The sequence below is a fragment of the Podarcis raffonei genome, chromosome 15 (assembly GCF_027172205.1).
Source record: "Podarcis raffonei isolate rPodRaf1 chromosome 15, rPodRaf1.pri, whole genome shotgun sequence".
Classification (NCBI taxonomy): Eukaryota; Metazoa; Chordata; class Lepidosauria; order Squamata; family Lacertidae; genus Podarcis; species Podarcis raffonei.
The window spans coordinates 34,712,335-34,730,998 of NC_070616.1; the positions used below are offsets into that span (position 1 = coordinate 34,712,335).

General features: G+C 43.8%; 1 protein-coding gene across 5 annotated transcripts in view; it reads right to left on the reverse strand.

Moving 5' to 3' along the window:
* GCK (glucokinase) overlaps window positions 1-18,664 on the reverse strand; it is a 51,699-nt gene that overhangs the window by 12,986 nt on the left and 20,049 nt on the right. For 2 of the 5 annotated variants that reach the window (XM_053367839.1, XM_053367840.1), the window contains exons 2-7: window positions 16,408-16,807; window positions 10,695-10,857; window positions 5,356-5,510; window positions 3,981-4,100; window positions 3,437-3,532; window positions 873-972 (exon numbers count right to left, since the gene is read on the reverse strand). In XM_053367839.1, the coding sequence (XP_053223814.1) occupies window positions 873-972; window positions 3,437-3,532; window positions 3,981-4,100; window positions 5,356-5,510; window positions 10,695-10,857; window positions 16,408-16,470 (697 nt within the window). In that variant the 5' untranslated portion in view covers window positions 16,471-16,807. Of the gene's footprint in view, window positions 1-872; window positions 973-3,436; window positions 3,533-3,980; window positions 4,101-5,355; window positions 5,511-10,694; window positions 10,858-13,836; window positions 13,957-16,407; window positions 16,808-18,664 lie in introns of those variants that run through there. The other 3 variants (XM_053367843.1, XM_053367841.1, XM_053367844.1) reach the window with 2 other exon arrangements.

Sequence of the window (18,664 nt, forward strand, 5' to 3'; positions counted from 1 at the left end):
TCCTGGGCTGCCCAGATGACAAGTCCGTTCCCCCCCCCCCCGGTCTTGCTGAGGTGATCCAAAGGAAAGCAGAGCAATGTATTTGATACCAGTTTGGCTGCAGGAGCTGCCAGAAGGAGGCATATGTCATCCAACCGTCTTAGGGACTCCACTTGGGATTTGTGTAGGGCTTACTCCTTAGCCTTTTCTTCTCCTGAAGATATTCCCACAAGGCAGCGGAGGTTTAGGATCAGAGTTTTCCTTCTCCTAGATGGGCTGCCTTACCAGGTTGACGAGTCCCATCTGCCCCTCACTTTCCTCTACAGCATGTACAGAAACTGCCTTCTTGACCATTGGGCCCACTATTGATCTTGTCCTCTCAATCTGCTGAAGCCTGTATTCACATGCAGGGGAAGTCCCTAACTCACCGAGACCCATTGCCTACCCTCACTTGGCTTAGCCGGCAAGTCAAATCTGTTTCCCAGGGTGTGGTCGCTGTCGCATTCTGACAGCTTCTAGGAGCCACAGGTGAGGGCTGAGTGCAGGGTGGGGACCAAAGGTGGACAAGTATCCCAGAAGGAGCATGACATGTCCCCCAACAGTGTTAGAAACAGTGGCTTTCACGAGAGACACAGCAGATGCTTTGTATACAGGTGGTCCCAGGTTTAACCCCCAGCATCTTCAATTGAAAGGATCAGGTAGCAAGTGATGAGGAAGACCCTCTGCTTAAGACCTTGGTGAGCAGTTACCAGTAATAGTACACAATACTGGGCTAGATTGTACAAATTGGCTGACCTGTGTAAGAAAGCTTTGTCCAATAAATAGAAATAAGGATTAAAGCCCCAGTTTGAAGCTGATTGTGCCCATGTGCATATTAAGAAGAGGTGACCTACCCACTATCATGCCAACTTCACATTGGTGATCCTCATAGTAGCAGGATATCATCGTTGCCACTGTGTCATTGACCATTGCGACTACATCCATCTCAAAGTCCTACAAAGGGGTGGAAAGAAGCACCGCAATCAAAGGCTGTTCAGGAGAAGAAACCCAACTAAGAGAAGCACAGATAGAACAGGTAAAAAGGCAAAGGTAAAGGTCCCCTGGACGGTTAAGTTCAGTCAAAGGCCACTATGGGGTTGCAGTGCTCATCTCGCGTTTCAGGCCGAGGAAGCCAGCATTTGTCCACAGACAGCTTTCCGGGTCATGTGGCCAGCACGACTAAACCGCTTCTGTCTGGCACAACAGAACACCATGACAGAAACCAGAGCGCACGGAAATGCCGTTTACCTTCCCACCATAGCGGTACCTATTTATCTACTTGCACTGGTGTGCTTTCGAACTGCTAGGTTGGCAGGAGCTGGGACAGAGCAACAGGAGCTCACCCCGTCACGGGGATTTGAACTGCTGACCTTCCGAATGGCAAGCCCAAGAGGCTCAGTGGTTTAGACCACAGCACCACTCACATCCCCAACAGATGCAACAACCCTTCACCATAGAATACTATCGTGCCATAATATTCTTGGGAAACTGTAAGTAAGGTGTGTTTGTGGATAAAACACATGGAAAGAAGGAAGGGTGGCTGTGCACACTGCAGCACATGATGCGGGTGAGACTCCAGGCACTTGCCATTGCATCTTGCCCAGAAGTACTGATACATGCAAATTTGGATAGGAACATAAAGCTAAAGGGACCCCTGACCATTAGGTCCAGTCGTGACCGACTCTGGGGTTGCAGCGCTCATCTCGCTTTATTGGCCGAGGGAGCCGGCGTACAGCTTCCGGGTCATGTGGCCAGCATGACTAAGCCACTTCTGGCGAACCAGAGCAGCACACAGAAACGCCGTTTACCTTCCCGCTGGAGCGGTACCTATTTATCTACTTGCACTTTGATGTGCTTTCAAACTGCTAGGTTGGCAGGAGCAGGGACCGAGCAACGGGAGCTCACCCCATCATGGGGACTCGAAGTGCCAACCTTCTGATCCGCAAGTCCTAGGCTCTGTGGTTTAACCCACAGCGCCACCCGCATCCCTGGATAGGAACATAGGAAGCTGCTTTTGGGGTCCATCAAGCTCAGTATTGTCAACACTGACAGCCAGCAGCTCTCCAGGATTTCAAGCCGGGGGGAGGGGGACTTTCTCTCTCAGCCTTACTTGGAGAAGTGAGGGAACGAACCTGATGTTCTACCGCTGAGCCATGGCCCTTCCCCAAATATGTGAATCCTTTAAGGACAAGCGGCGACCGTTTTGTGCACATCCAATTGATGCACGGCTGCCAATGCACAGGATCTTTCGTACCCAGAAGAGGGCAGAACGGGGGCAGAACGGGGCAGAACAGGGCTGGGTGGGCTTTTGCAGTCTCTACTGACACACCCAGGGGCCAGGAATGGAAACCCTGCGCAAAATGGTTGCCACCTGTACCTGACAACACCTTTGGCTAGGGCAGGGGTCTGCAACCTTTAAGACAAAAAGAGCCACTTGGACCCGTTTCCGATGAAAAAAAACCTGGGAGCCGCAAAACCGGGAAGGTGACGTCACAGCCAGTACAGCGCCCGCCACAGTGGGGTGTGTCGGGGCGCACAATGCGCCTCCTCCCCTCGCTAGTATCCGCCCCGGAGCCGCGGCAAAGGTGTAAAAGAGCCACATGCAGCTCCGGAGCCGCAGGTTGCAGACCCCCTGGGCTAGGGGCTTCTCCACACTTAACTTTTGCCCTGCTCGTTCCACGTACAGGCCTGTGCTTTGCCAGCCCATGTTTGAGTGCTCTTCTTTTTGCCCCAGAGCTTTCCCTGCAAAAACCCACTCTCTAAAGCTGAAGTACAACAAACAGCAATTCAGGTTTTCAGCAGATTGCCATCAGCTTTATTCAGCTGTAAAGAGCGGGTTTTCACAGGGAAGGCACCGGAGCAAAAAAAGAAAGAGTTTTCAGACACAGAACTTTAAAGCACGGATTGTGCTGAGAAAGTATGGAGGAAATGTAAGTCTGGAATAAGCCCAAAGTTAAAAGAAGCAGATAAGATGTGGTGGGAAAGAATCTGTGCTAGAGACTCTACTGAAATGCTGCCAGTCACTGCATGAAATGCTGAGCTAGATAATAATAATAATAATTTATTTATACCCCACCCTACCCGGTCAGAGCCGGGCTCAGGATGGCTAACACCAGTAAAATTGCAATAGAAACATAATGGGGGGGGGAGCAATTTAAAATACAGGTTAAAATACAATTTAAAAAGCAGCCTCATTTTAAAAGTAGCCCATAAATCAAAACCTTAAGGGGAGGGAAGACATAAGGGTCAGACTGAGTCCAAACCAAAGGCCAGGAGGAACAGCTCTGTCCTGCAGGCCCTGCGGAAAGATGATGGATGGACAGACAGACTGACCTGGTATAAGGGAGCTTCTTACAGTCTTACGAAGCAACTGAGGAGAAATAATGAACTGAACAGCAAAACACAGTTTTCATCTCACCCCTCGCCGTTTGATAGCATCTCTCAAAAGCCCAACTACGTTGTTCCCTTCAGCTCCTGACGCTTTGAAGCCTTTAGTCCAGTTCAATAGGATCCCCTGCGGACCGAGAGGTTTAAAGGATCAGAAGAAACATCCTGAAATAAGCAAAATCTCTTTGGCGAAAATTATCCCTGCATTGGGTCAATGTAATGTAATCATCATCATCATTAACTGATGTGTGGAAAGCAAGGGAGCAACAGGATAACAACTGGAAAAGCACCCTTCCAGAATCTGGAATGATTGTACATGACTATCAGTGACACGTGTGACATCTTTCTGCATGATGCTTCTGCTATAAATTCTGGAAAGTTGTTGGTTTGCTGTGCATTTGGACAGTGCTGCCTGGGGCTGATGGGAGTTATAGTATTCCCCCTGCCTGGAGGTGCTATATTGTTATATTTCTTACATTCATCAGGCTACCATTATACATGGTTCAGGGGCTCAAATGAACAACTCATGGAGAAAGAGAGAGCATTGAGAAGGGAGCCCCCTTCCCAAATCCCACCTTGTCGAGGTCTTCGTGTCGAACAGGGAAGGAAAAGGTGAAGCCCAGAGGTAGCTTTTTGTGTTTCATCTGATGTTTGTCTAGGAAGTCGGAGATGCATTCTGAGATGTAATCAAAGAGCTGGGGAAGAAAGACACACACACACAAAAAAGTCCATTGCTGTTTGGGGGGAAAGGAAGGGGAAACATTCAGCAACCTGCCTTAGCTTTCCACAAGCAGTTCTGGAGGAACGTGGAGGGATGGATGAATCTGTCAATTTCGCTCACTCCGCAACATGTCTTTGGTGCAATAGTAGTGTGTACTGTATTTTTCGCCCCATAGGACGCACCGCCCCACAGGACGCACCTAGTTTTTTTGGGGGGGGAATAAAGAAAAAAATTATTCCCCCCCCCAGGCACGGGGCTGGCGTGGGAGAAGCCTGAGCTTCCCCCGACCCCAGCCCCCAGAACAGCCTGCTATCCGCAAGCCTAGGGAGCCGCGCCGGTGCGCACCGACCCCTCTCGCTCTCCAGGCTTCAGCGAAAGCCTGTATTCACCCCATAGGACGCACACACATTTCCCCTTCATTTTTGGAGGGGGGAAAGTGTGTCCTATAGGGCGAAAAATACGGTAAGTGGTGGGTTTATACTGTTCACACATAATTCTGCTTTATTAGCTGTTCTGTGAGGCTTCCCCAATGTCACTGCACAGCTGTCCCCTGGAGGGGCACTCTTGTGCTATAGTGCAACAAAAATGGGAAAGCACGGAACCTGGAAAGTTTGTGGCATAAAAAGTAACATGATTTCACAGGGAAACTTTGAGGCATGCATTGATTGGAAGCGAAGCAATATTTCTGCCCCCTCTCTTCCACCTGTGCGTGCCTTGTATCATCCCCAAATCTCCTCTGGAGGGGCGGATTTAGAGGGCACGCAGAGGGAGGAGAGAGGGTGATAATTGTGTTGCACAAGGAGAAATCCTTGTGCCGGTGGAATGACCTGTTCAGCGCTACGTTGACTCCAACATTTTATGTCTAACCATTTTTCTCATGGTTTTTTTCATGGACTAGAGCCCACTTTATCAGATGCAAATGGAGTCAACCGAGTTTGTCTTGCAATGCAAGATCACAGTTTGGGTTTAGACAAAGGGTATGTCAATTGTCCTGGACAGCTGGAGACTTCTGTGGAAGGTTCTGAATTGAGAGTGAGAGCCATTATTTGAAAGGGTTTGAACTCAGGTCCAGGCCAGGCCCAACATTTTGCCCAGTGGACAACATTGCCTCTGAGTCTGACAATGTGGCCTCCCTCCTTTCCAAGGGCAAGCCTCCTCCCATTCCTGAACACCTGCAAGTCATGAGGCAATACGTAACCTGGTTGATTTCACCTGCTCATCTGACTCACCATTTCAGCTGTTCCCGTCATGGCATCCTCCGGTATGGAATACATCTGGTGCTTCGTCTTCACATTCCATTGTTTTTCTTCACCTTCACCCACTTTCACCAGCATGACTCGGAAATTGGTGCCCCCGAGATCCAAAGACAGAAAATCTCCCACCTCTGCAATCCCAGAGTGTGACATGTCAGTTTAGTCTTTGGGGGACCACCTGGGCTAGGTTGCCTTGTACACAGATCCTAGAAGAACCCAACTCAACTGCAGGATTGTAATTAAGAGGCAGGGTGATTCATGTTAACACCTATGGTGACAGGGTGCTTGCCTGACTTCTATTTTCTAAAGGCAAGTGTGTAAGAAAAAGCTGAGGGAATCGCCACATATGACCAGTGGTGGGTGGCTGGGGACCACTGGAATTGGTAGGACAGAATGGGCACCTGGGCCATTGCATAGATGAATATAGTGTGAGCCTTGATCCTAAGAAGGTGGAAGCCATTTCAGGAATTAGCCCACCAGAATCCATTGTCAAGTTGAAAAGCTTATTGGGCATGGTACAGTGTTGAGGCAGATTTCTACCAAAACTGGCAAACATACTACACTGCTTAAATCAGGCATGGCCAAACTTGGCCCTCCAGCTGTTTTGGGACTACAACTCCCATCATCCCTAGCTATCAGGACCAGTGGTCGGGGATGATGTTTGGCCATGCCTGGCATAAATGAATAGAGGAGCATCCCAGCCGAGCTCAAACCCCTTTTTGGGGAACAAGACTCACACTTAAAGGGCTTAGTCCTTTGTAGAAATTGAATTGTCATTCCTGCTGAGATATGACAAGATGTCGTAGTGGAACTCTGTGAAGGGTACCAGGGCATCATAAAATATACAGAGCATGCAAGACTATGACTGTCTACACATTGCCAGCTTAAATATTTTTCTGCTGTATTTCAAACCACATTCATAAATCATTGTACACATCACTATGATTTGATGTGTTTCCCAGCCACCCGCTATCTGTCCACATCAGGGGGCAGAAGGGTGTGTGTGGATGTGCTTATGGAATCAAATCAGATTGTATCTAGTCTGATGAGAAATGCAGCAAATCACAGAGATTCTCAAGAAACTATGGGATAGATATGGATTGCAATTAACATTATGTGTACACAGCTTCACAAACCAGCAATGGAAGCACACTGGGTGAATAGTAAATGGGAGTGTGTACACAGCACTCAGGAAGAGTGCATATATAACTTTGATTCCTAAGAGTTGGTTAAGAACTATCAACCTATATATTTGTTGAATAACGATTATAATCTTTTTGCATCTATATTAGTTAATAGGTTGAAAGCTGTATCAAAAGAGGAAATCCATCAAGATCAGGCCGGATTTTGGCCAGGAAGACAAATGAAAGATAATATTAGAAATATAATCGATGTAACAGAATTTTTAAAAGTGAGAAATGAAAAACAAGCAACCTTAATGTTTTTAGACAGAGAAAGCATTTGATAATGTCTCCTGGGACTTTTATAAAAGGAATCAAGGCAATATATACAGAACAATCAGCAAAACTGATAGTAAATAATGTATTAACTGACAACTGTAAAATAACTAAAGGAACTAGACAAGGCTGCCCGCTGTCACCTTTATTATTTATATTAGTTTTAGAAGTTTTGGTACAAAGAGTAAGATGTAATCAATAAATTAAAGGAATAAGTGGGACAGAGACAATATAAATTAAAAGCATTTGCAGACAATGTGGTGACATCTGGAGAAGAACCAATAGAGTCAATTCTGAAAGCACTACTGTAGAAGAGATTAAAAAATGGAGAAATAGCAGGTCTTAAAATTAATAAGGATAAAACCAAGCTCCTGCTTAAAAACAGGAATGATGAGAGTAAAAATAAACTACAAAATATATCAGATCTAAAGACTGAAAAAAAGGCTAAATATTTAGGTGTATGGTTAACAGCAAAGAATATAAATTTGTATAAAGTTAACTATTTGAAAACTTGAGAGGATATTAAAAGAATTTTGCAAATAGTGTATGGCGTAGAATGAATCTTTCATTGCTGGGTAGAGTGCCAACCATAAAAATGAATGTATTACCAAGAATGTTATTTTTGTTTCAATCAATACTGGTGATTGGCAAGACAGATTGTTTCAACAAATGGCAAAAAGATATTTCTAAATATATCTGGCAAGGGAAAAAACTGAGAATAAAATATAAAATACTGATAGATGCAAAAGAGAGAGGTTTCTCCCTGCCGGATATGAGATTATATTATGAAGCATCTTGTCTGTGCTGGTTGAAGGAATGGTTGTTATTGAAGAATCACATATTTTAGATTTGGAAGGTCATAATAATATTTTGGCATGCTTATTTGTGGTGTGAAAAGATGAAAGTGCATAAAGGTTTCACCAACCATATAATTAGGACAAATTTCTATAGAATATAGGATAAATATAACATTTATTGGATACTAAAACGCTACTTTGGCTTTCTCCATTGGAAGCCATAGTGGTGAAAAAGAAAAATATGATCGAATTTATTGAAATTTGCTAAGAGAGGAGGGTGGAGAATTTAAATTAAAAGAGTTTAAGGATTTATCGCGGATGGTATCAACATGGTTACAATATCATCATTTGAATGAAGCATTTAAAAAGGATATGAAGCAGGAGTTTGGGGAACAACTATCACAACTAGAGAGAGATCTGTTAAACTGTAATATTAAAGTGATATCTAAGATGTATAAGATGTTATTGGAATAGGAGACAAAGAACGAACAAGTGAAATCTTCAGTGTTACATTGGGCAATAGATATTGGTCATAACATAGAAATAGAAGCATGGGAACGATTATGGAATATAAAACTTACAGCATGTTATGGTTTAAGAGAAAATTATCTGAAAATGTTATCTAAATGGTACCTAACACCTAGTAGATCGGCAAAAATGTATAAATAAAAATCGAGTAAGTGTTGGAAAAGGTACCTTTTTCCATATGTGGTGGCCTTGTAATAAGGTTAAAGCTTACTGGGAAATGATATATAATGAATTGAAAAAGACATCTAAGATAACATTTGTAGAAAAACCCAGCAGCTTTTCTTTTGGGAATTATGGGATCAGAACTACCTAAACAGTATAGAAATTTATGTATGCAACCACATCTGCAAGAATGTTATTAGCCCAAAAATGGAAGGAAGAAAAGGTCCTGAAGAGAGAAGAATGGTTACAGAAATTAATGGAGTATGCAGAAATGATGAAACTTCTGGAAGAATAAGAAATCAAGATAACAGGGTTTTTTTTAGAAAGGAATGGAAATGGTTTATTGAGTATTTACAAATAAACTGTAAACAGATCAAGACATTGGCAGGATTATTGTAAAAACCTGCAGTTTCAAAAACATATCTGAGATATATATGAGAATAGATGATTAGAAGAATAAGTTAAGATAATTTGGAATATGCAGGAAAGGATGAAAATAAATGTAAAGAACCACAGAAAGAGAGCGAAGGGAGTCGAAGTCTGAAATGATAGAATTATGGCTGAATAATTGTTGTAACGTTTATAAATAAAATTATATATAAAAAAAGAAAATAGTGATGTTTCTGCCACTAGAATAGAACCACTCAGCAAAAGAAACCACTTTTACTCCATTACCAGACAGACCTTAGAAAAGAGTTGGAACAGACATTTATGAATTACATGAGCACAAGTACCTGGTTGCTACGTATATAGACTATTTTTCTAAATATCTAGAAATAGCACACATGATTGATCTTACAAATTCTACCACCATCAGTTGTTTAAAGACTGTATTTGTCAGACAGGGGCGTCCTGATGAACTTGTAACAAATAATGCCCCACAATTTGCAGAGAAGGAGTTTTCCCAGTTCACAAAGAAATATAATTTTAGCCACATTGCCAACACTACCTACAAGCCAATGGGGAGGCACAAAGAGCAATCCAAAGCACAAAGCAGAGCCTGAAAAAAGAAGATCCATTTTAAGTGAGTGATAGAGCAACTGCAATTAACGCAACCAACAGCCCAGCATAGTTGTTAATGGGTCAACAACAAAGAACCAGTTCTGACCCTGGAAACAGACCTGTATCCCCAGTGGCCTGATCTGAAGGAAGTCCATGTAGCAGATAAAAAGGCAGAAAAGCCTATATAAGTTACAGTTTGATAAACACTATGGGGTAAAAGCATTACTAAGACTACATCCTGGTTCACAGGTGAGAATATAACTTGACAATGAGAGGTGATGGTCAGAACCAGGGGCAGGGGCACTATTTGACACCACGATCCAATGCTGTAATGACCAACATTTAGAAGGAGCAGAAGACACTTGAGACTTGTGCCAGAATCATATCCAGCCATACAATCAACAAGTTTAAGGACAGAGCTAGCAGGAGAACAAAGCTTCAATAGACCAAGATCCTGAAACATCAGCAGTGCGGATCAGGAAATGCACAACACAGAGACTAATCATTCTTTAGATAGGAATAGCAACCAATTAAGAGCAGAATAATCCACAGGTGCTATTAGAGCTGACTGACAGTCTAGTCATCACCTCAGGGTACAAAAGTTACTAAGGATTGTTCATGCAGTTCATTGTTTCGCTCATGTGGTGAAATGGGATCCTGAAAGGGCAGGCTAGGGCATGGGAAGTGAAGCTAGATTAGGACTAAAGCACAAATAAATTCTGCATTAGTGAGTTTATTAGGGCTACTGTATAGTCACTTTTATACCATAAAAGAGTTACTGTTAATCTACCGCAGTCTCTGACATTCATTAAATGGGCTCAATTATAGTAAACATTGGATCAGAGTCAGGGGTCAGGGCATAAGAGTTCAGAAGACATACTAGCAGAAGATGGGGTGGAGCCACAACACTAGCTTCCCAGTAACTGGGTCACTGTTGCTTCCTGGAAGGAGAAGGGGTCAAGAAGAAGTAAGGTCAGTGCAGCACAAATGCACCGGCAGAGCCAATTCAGGGCCCCTGCCAATGCATTTGCACCATGCCAATCTCCTTGCCACCTCACCTTTCCCCCATTCCATCCTGGTAAGCAACAGGGACTCACCTGCCAAGAAGCCCTGTTTGGTGAGTTGCTTTTGGACAACAGCATGGTCGTGGGGAACATCTGGCCATTTAGATGCTGTTGGGAGTACAGCTCCCATTATCCCTGGCCATTGCCCATGTTTTCTGTTGCCTGGACAATGGGAGTTGAGCAACTTCTGGAGGGCCACAGGTTACCTACCCCTATGCTAGTATCCTTGACTTCAGCAGGTGGGTTGGTTGTAGGTCAGACCTCCCGAGCTACACCAAAATGATACAACCACCATTGTTGCTTACCTGATCCCTCAGGGGTAGAGCGTACATAAGTGGGCAGCATCTTCACAGAGGCTTCCTCGTGTGTCTCCAGCTTCAGGCCCCGGTCCATCTCCTTCTGCATCCGATGCATCACCTTCTTCAGATCCTGTTCCTGTAGCCGGAATTCTGAGAGGATCTGCTCCACCTACATGAGAAGACACACAAGCAAATGTCCAAGAAGATGGGTACAGTATAGCATGTGTCAACAGAGTCACTTAAAGGGTGCAGGTGGAGTCTGCATGCCACCACTTCATGTTGTAATGATTCCTTCAACTCTTGTCCTATATTAAACTCCTGCTAGAATTATGTAAGGATTTGGGTGTCCTCGTGAACAAGGTCAATGCACTCTATACCTATCACCACTGGCCTTCATTTGCTGTTTATGTAGAAAACAGTAGGTCAGCATTTCTGATCAAAAAAGGGTGCCACTTCACAGACTCGAGCCAGCTTTTTATCTGCCCTATGCATAACCCACAGGACAGTCAAGGGGCAGCAGCTCCTATACTCCAAGAGATTGTGGTCTGGAATTTCCACGTTTTGTTCACTCGTTTTATCATTATTATTTGCTGGGAATCCCAGTCAACTGCATTGCTAGCCTTTACCATTCCAGTGCATTCTCTGTCATCCTCCCTCCCTTTTAAGACCTGATTTGTGGTTATCTTTTTCCTATGCTAAAAAGGAACTGCAACTCTAACATGTCTAGTGTGGAGTGGCATAGCTGACAATTCCATCGAGGATTTTCAGGATTTTGTGCCTTTAATTAATACAGACTCTCCAAGTGTTCCTATTTTCCAGGGATAGTCCTGGATTTACAGAAGCTGTCTCAGTTTCTGAATTGATCCTGGAATGTCCCACTTTTCCTTAGGACATCCCTATTTTCATCAGAGAAATATTGGAGAGTATGGAGTTATGCAACCTTCGAGCCAAGGAGATAAGTAACAACCTTTAGAAGACATCGGAAGGCAGCCCTGTATAGGGAAGTTTTTGAATGTTTAATGTTTTGTTATGTTTTTATACATGTTGAAAGCTGCCCAGAGTGGCTGGACCAACCCAGTCAGATGGACAGGGTATAAAATTATATTTATTATAATTATGGAATAGGATGTCCCTGTTTTCATCAGAGAAATGTTGCAGGGCATGTTAGCAGCTTCCTCCTTGCAGCTTCTGCCCATTGTAGTACCGTATTTTTCGCTCTATAAGACGCACCAGACCACAAGACGCACATAGTTTTTGGAGGAGGAAAACAAGAAAAAAAATATTCTGAATCTCAAAAGCCAGAACAGCAAGAGGGATCGCTGCGCAGTGAAAGCAGCAATACCTCTTGCTGTTCTGGCTTCAGTGATAGCTGTGCAGCCTGCATTCGCTCCATAAGATGCACACACATTTCCCCTTACTTTTTAGGAGGGAAAAAGTGAGTCTTATAGAGCAAAAAATACGGTACTTCTTGTTTAGCAACATAGCAGCATCACTTCATTCCAGCTTAATTATTCAGTGCCTGTCCCTGAACTTAGATGGATCAGTTGTCTGACTTGATACAACCAGCTCCAACATAAAGTGATGTGTGTGCATGTTAAGCCTCCCCCAGGAATTACTCAGACCCACCTCCTGCTCTGAAAATGAATGCCTCTGAATAACAGCTGTTAGGAATCGCAGGAGGGGAAAGTGCTGTGCTGCTTAAATTCTGCTTTTGGGCTTCCCATAGACATCTGGTTGGCCACAGTGAGAGAAGAATGCTAGACTAGCTGGGCACTTGGCCTACTCTAGGAGGACTTTTTTATGTTCTTAACATCAGTTGTAGAGCACTTGCTTTGCACACAAAAGGTTCCAAATCCCTGGCATCTCCAGGTCACACTGGGAATGAACCCTGCCTGAAACTCTGGGAAACCATGGTGAGCAAGATGTTTCACATGTTCTTAGTGAGATATCACTGTAATAATGAAATGACTTATACTTGCAAAATCATATTGAAAAATCAGAACTCCTATTAGAATACAGAGGTACCTCAGGTTAAGTACTTAATTCGTTCTGGAGGTCCGTTCTTAACCTGAAACTGTTCTTAACCTGAAGCACCACTTTAGCTAATGGGGCCTCCTGCTGCCGCCGCAGCCCGATTTCTGTTCTTATCCTGAAACAAAGTTCTTAACCTGAAGCACTATTTCTGGGTTAGTGGAGTCTGTAACCTGAAGCATATGTAACCTGAAGCGTATGTAACCCGAGGTACCACAGTAAACAAGTTCCGTTGTAAATACTGAAATACTAAATAAGATGGATAACAATGTGTAACAGAAAAAGAAGTAGAAAGTTGGTTTAAAAGTGTGTGAAAGAAAGTAATAGAAGTGGAAAGAAATGGCAATTGAGTAGATTGGAAGCCTAACACAAGGGTGGGGTGAGGGGTGGTGGTGGGAAAAGGAAGAATCTGTGGGATTGAGTGTGGGTATGTATGAATATTTTTAAGGATTATTTGAAATGTATGTTTGTATATTCGTAATATGTATGTATTAATGTTGAATTATTTCAATAAAAATAGTGATGAAATGACTTGTAATAATGGCAACACACACACACATATATTATCGAAGATAATGTGCTTCATCTACAGTTACAAATGCACAAGCATGTTTTTAAAAATCTCTCTTCCTTGCCTCCATATGCTCTCTTACATTATGCACAAGTATAATTGCTGCCAAACAGAAGAGTTAAGAAGGCATAAGTCAGCACTTCATCAATGGGGGAGAAAGAAACACCAGGAAAACTCCGACCTCACATACTCTACACACACAACTCCGACAACCACTACTTGGAAATGTGGATTTAAATCTTTGCCCCACATTTTTTCACTCTAAATCCGAGTTCTATATCTATGGAATGCTCAGAAGATCAGTGCCTAAATTAGCAGCCAAAGGACCTTGGGTCTTCTATTTTTAGCTTTTGGTTAGATGCCAGGTCTAAAAAGGAAAATTTAATTGATCAGTTCACTTGCTAAAAACTGGTGCAACAGGAACTAAATATAGTACAAACTCTAAATATTGACATTAGTTTTGGTATTTCATTTCTTTTGTAGCCAAGTGGCCTGGGATGGGGTCAAGAATACAATTGGGCAACATAGCATGCAACCTTTCATCACCTCTGTGATGGGGCCATCCAAAACGCTGCGTAAAGGGAAATGTTTTCACAATCACATCCATTCCTTGGCATCGTAATTCCATTAATATTAGTGACACTTGCTAACTGCTGCATTTCCTAATTCAGAATGATACTGCCTTTCTTTCAGATGCAGCACACTGACGCAAAAGAACCGAGACAAGTCATAATATAAGAAGAACTCTGTTGGTTGGACCAAAGGTCTGTCTTAGAATGTTAGGTTAACTAACAGAATGTTAGTATCCAGCAGTGGGTTGCCAGGCATCCTCGAGAACTCACCTCAATCCATGGAAGCCACTGCTGCCAACCAGAGCATTGCTAACCTCCCGCCCTGTTGACTTGTGCTAGTTGTGTGCTATGCACGCATGCCTTCAGGTTCAGTCCTGCCCAGGTTTGGCTTTCGGCATATCCCTTAAAGTGTGTTTAGCATGACTTGTGTTGGAATGCCCAAAGCTCAGTGTAGTCCATTGCATTCACATACAGTTATACCTCATGTTACGTCTGCTTCATGTTACATTCTTTCAGGTTGCGTCCCGCACTGACCCGGAAGTACCGGAAAGGGTTTCGCCACTTGCGCATGCACAGAAGCTCAAAATGACATCATGTGCATGTGCAGAAGCAGTGAATCGCAACCCATGCGTGTGCGGACGCGCCACTGCAGGTTGTGTTCTTTTCATGTTGCGAACGGGCCTCCGGAATGGATCCTGTTTGCAACCAGAGGTACCACTGTAATGTGGTTTGCATAGACTGATGCACCTGTTTAAAATCAGGACACACCAGCTAAGAATTGTGAATGCCTTCCGTCTGCCTAGCTACCATATTTGCCTTCTTCTCTGGGTTGATTGGGACAAAAACGTTGAATTTTGTATTAAGATCCTGTGTCAATGTCACTGTGAAATCCCAGCCTACCTGGTCCTCAGTTCTGCTCAAGAGCTCACCATTTTCCTCTGTGTTCCGAAATGGACAGCTGAAATTGACATGAGATTGGCACACACATTTCCAAAGCTGGGCCACATCTGCACCATACATTTAAAACAGTATTGTGCCATTTTAAACGGTCATGGATTCTCCCAAAGAATCATGGGAACCATATAGTTGGTTGAGAAATCTGATCACTCTTAGGAGATTCTTATTCTCCTCATGGAGCTACATTTTCCAGAGTGGTTTAGCAATCAATCCCTCTTCACAGACAACTCTTAAGAACAGAAACTCTGTGAGGTGAATCGATATCTCCTAAGAACTCTCAGCACTGTTAAGAAACTACAGCTCCCAGAATTCTTTGAGGGAAGCCATGCCTGTTTAAAGTGGTAATCATAGTGCTTTAAATTAATGAGGTGCATGTGGCCATAGTCAACAACATCTGGAGAATTAGAGGTTCCCCAGTACTTTTCTCAAGAGTTATGCACACTAACCATAATGAATTAATTATTATTATTATTATTATTATTATTATTATTATTATTATTATTCACTCTGATCTTAAGAGTTACAACAGTGACCACAGTGAACCACCTTGGTATTTCTTCTTGAAATGAAAGACAACATATAAACAATTTCAATAATACAAATATGCATCTGCTTTTATTCCTTATTGAATTAAGCTGTAAAAATCCGTTCCCCATTTTAAAAATGTCAAGTAAAAGAGGTTTCTGTGCCATCCCTGAAGTACTTCCTCCAGCTAAGCACCCTGTCTCTGATGGAGATCAGTTCAGAATGCCATGAAACAGGGAAGGGAAGGTATGCCTGAAATATAATCCCATTCAAACTTCATTTCTGGCCAGTTGTAAGCTTCCACTGTGCCCGTTTCTTGCTACAGAGACCAAATTACCACTTTAAAGATAGAAATGATGGATGCTTCCAGACAGGTGTTTATCATGGGATGCATGTTCCGTGTGCATGCGAAATGTTCACAATATCCACACAGCAGCCATGGCATCAAAACACTAGTCCATATTTTACCTCATTTAATCTGAATTTAGTCTTTCTGGGGGAAATCCAGTAAGTTTTTTATTTAAAAAAACAAAAACCTGTTGCAAATGCCCCATTTGCAATATCTGAATGGTGGCTCATAAGTCTCTGTGTTGATAGCACAGTCACTGCTAGCCTTGCAATCTCATTTATTTCTACAGTGTTGGTGGTGCAGACTGACTGGGTATTGTGCATTGTTCCTATGGCACTAACCTGGGCATGTGCTTGAATAATTCAGCTACCACCTTAGAGAGACACCCTGCGTGTTGCTGTTATTTCTTCTGGTTATGCAGATATTCCTATATTCCAAACCCAACCACCCACCCCCAAATTAACTCTCTTTTTGCCAATGAACCACAGAGAAACTTGCAACGAATTAGCAGCTGAATCAAGACACAAGAGGCAAGAAGTTTGCATTTTGCAAGGAAGGGAGGCCCATACTCTAGATAAACTGGAATTTTATCTAGAATCCAGAAATCTTAAGATTCAGAAGAAGCAGTTGAAAACACACACAGCAGTCTACCTAGCAATCACTTTCAAAACAGAGCAGAAGAGATCTAAGCCGAGAGTTCTGCGCAGCTCTTACCAGTTGCAAGCTGTCAAACACTTCCTTCATCATTGACAACCGTGAACCCTCCAAACTGTCCATTGATTCTGGGCTTGCTCTGCGGAAACCCGTTTGCTGCCTGTCTGCTCTCGGCCACCTGGTCTGAAGCTGACAAGACTGACCCGAGTCTCTTTTTTTGTTGTGTGTTTGCTTAAGCTCAAGGCTGAGCGTTGTTGATATTGAGGGCAACGTTTCCAATCCGAAAAGATTAAAGGTTCACCAGCGGAGGAAATAGGTCCAGCAACTCTGCCCGGCAGAGAAAAAGGAAGGCCGGTGTGATCAGCAACACTAACAAAAATGATGCAGACTGTAGAAGGGCTTTCCAAGGGCCTCAGCCTTTATTCGTCTTGGGAATTCTGGATGGCTTCAGTTGTGTCTTCTAAAAGACACAAGAAGGATACACGTCAGGCCCTACGGCATACTAGTAACCTGCGGGCGTTCTCAGAGACATGCAATAGCACAAGAGCAGGGGTACTGTAGCTAACCTGCAGCCCAGCAGCCTTCATCTAGACCCAAGAGAGATTTTGTGGGGGCTCCCCAGGCCCCCCAAAAGTGTCTTTTTTCAAAAAAAGAAATGCTCCTATGAATCTCTCAATGTGATGCTATGGTGCTAAAAGGTTTTATTGTAGGTCCCTCAAGGCCCCCATTCCCCCCCTTAAAAAAAATACAAATGGTTTATTTATTTTTAAAAATTAAAAATATTTTTCTTCTTTGGACTACTCCCAAGGGTGACGTGCCCTGCTATGGTACTGTGATGCCAAAAGATTATTTGTGGCCCTCCGAAAGCTTCAACCCTACACATCTGTGCTTTTGAACAATTGAAGTTTTCCCCCCCCTGACTCATAGGTACCCCACTGTAATGCCAAACATTTTGTGCGGTTTCCCCAAGGCCCCCCAAATCTGTCCATCATTAAAAAAACAAATTACTGATGGCTCCCAAAGATCCCTTGAGTATTGGATGATGACTGGGCAGAGACCCCTACCACAAAGCTCACTGGGTGATCTTGAAACAGCCACTGCCTGTTTGCCTAAGCTACTTCACAGGGTAGGATAGAGTGGAGGAGAGTGAACCAGGCTTTCTTTTTGGAGCTCCTCAGAGGAAAGGTGGTAGACAAATGTCATCCATAAAATGCATAACATTTAAGAGCACAGTCCTATGCATGTTTACTCAGAAATAAGCTCAGCTATGTTCAATGGGGCTTAATCCCCATTAAAAGTATCTAGGAATGCAGCCTTAAATTAGTTCCCATTGAGGTGGTGGACCTGTACTAGGCCCACAGTAAAGGTAAAGGACCATTAGGTCCAGTTGTGGCCGACTCTGGGGTTGCGGCACTCATCTCACTTTATTGGCCGAGGGAGCCGGCGTACAGCTTCCGGGTCATGTGGCCAGCATGACTAAGCCACTTCTGGCAAACCAGAGCAGCGCACGGAAATGCCGTTTACCTTCCCCCCGGAGCGGTACCTATTTATCTACTTGCACTTTGACGTGCTTTCGAACTGCTAGGTTGGCAGGAGCAGGGACCAAGCAACAGCAGCTCACCCCATTGTGGGGATTCGAACCGCTGACCTTCTGATTGGCAAGTCCTAGGCCAGGAGTCTCCAACCTTTAAGACAAAAAGAGCCGCTTGGACCCGTTTCCGAAGAAAAAAAAACTGGGAGCCGCAAAACTCGTCATGATAAAAATAACTTTTTTGTCACTTTTTTATTATTTCTTTGTTTGACCCCTCAGAATTACTCCTCCTCATAGAAATAAACGTTAAATTAACAAGTTACCTTTTTGTGTGTGTGTGTTCTTCACTCCCCTTCAAAACAGTGACCAGCGTACATGCCCCCTTTCAATGCAGTGACCAGCGTACATGCCCCTTACAATGTAGCGGGCAGGCAGGAAGGTGACGTCGGGACGGTGCGTGACTAATGCACGCACCGCCCCCATGCGATGTCACAGCCAGTACAGCGCCCGCCACAGTGGGGAGTGTCGGGGCGCACAATGCTCCTCCTCCACTCGCTAGTATCCGCCCTGGAGCGGCGGCAAAGGTATAAAAGAGCCACATGTGGCTCCGGAGCCTCGGGTTGCAGACCCCTGTCCTAGGCTCTGTGGTTTAACCCACAGCACCACCCATACCACTTAATAATTGCAGATGGGAGATGTTGATACAACAATATTGCTCTAGACCAGAGGTCTTCAACCTTTTTGGGTCCATGGCTCCCTTGGCCAACTACATTCTTTCTGCGGCAC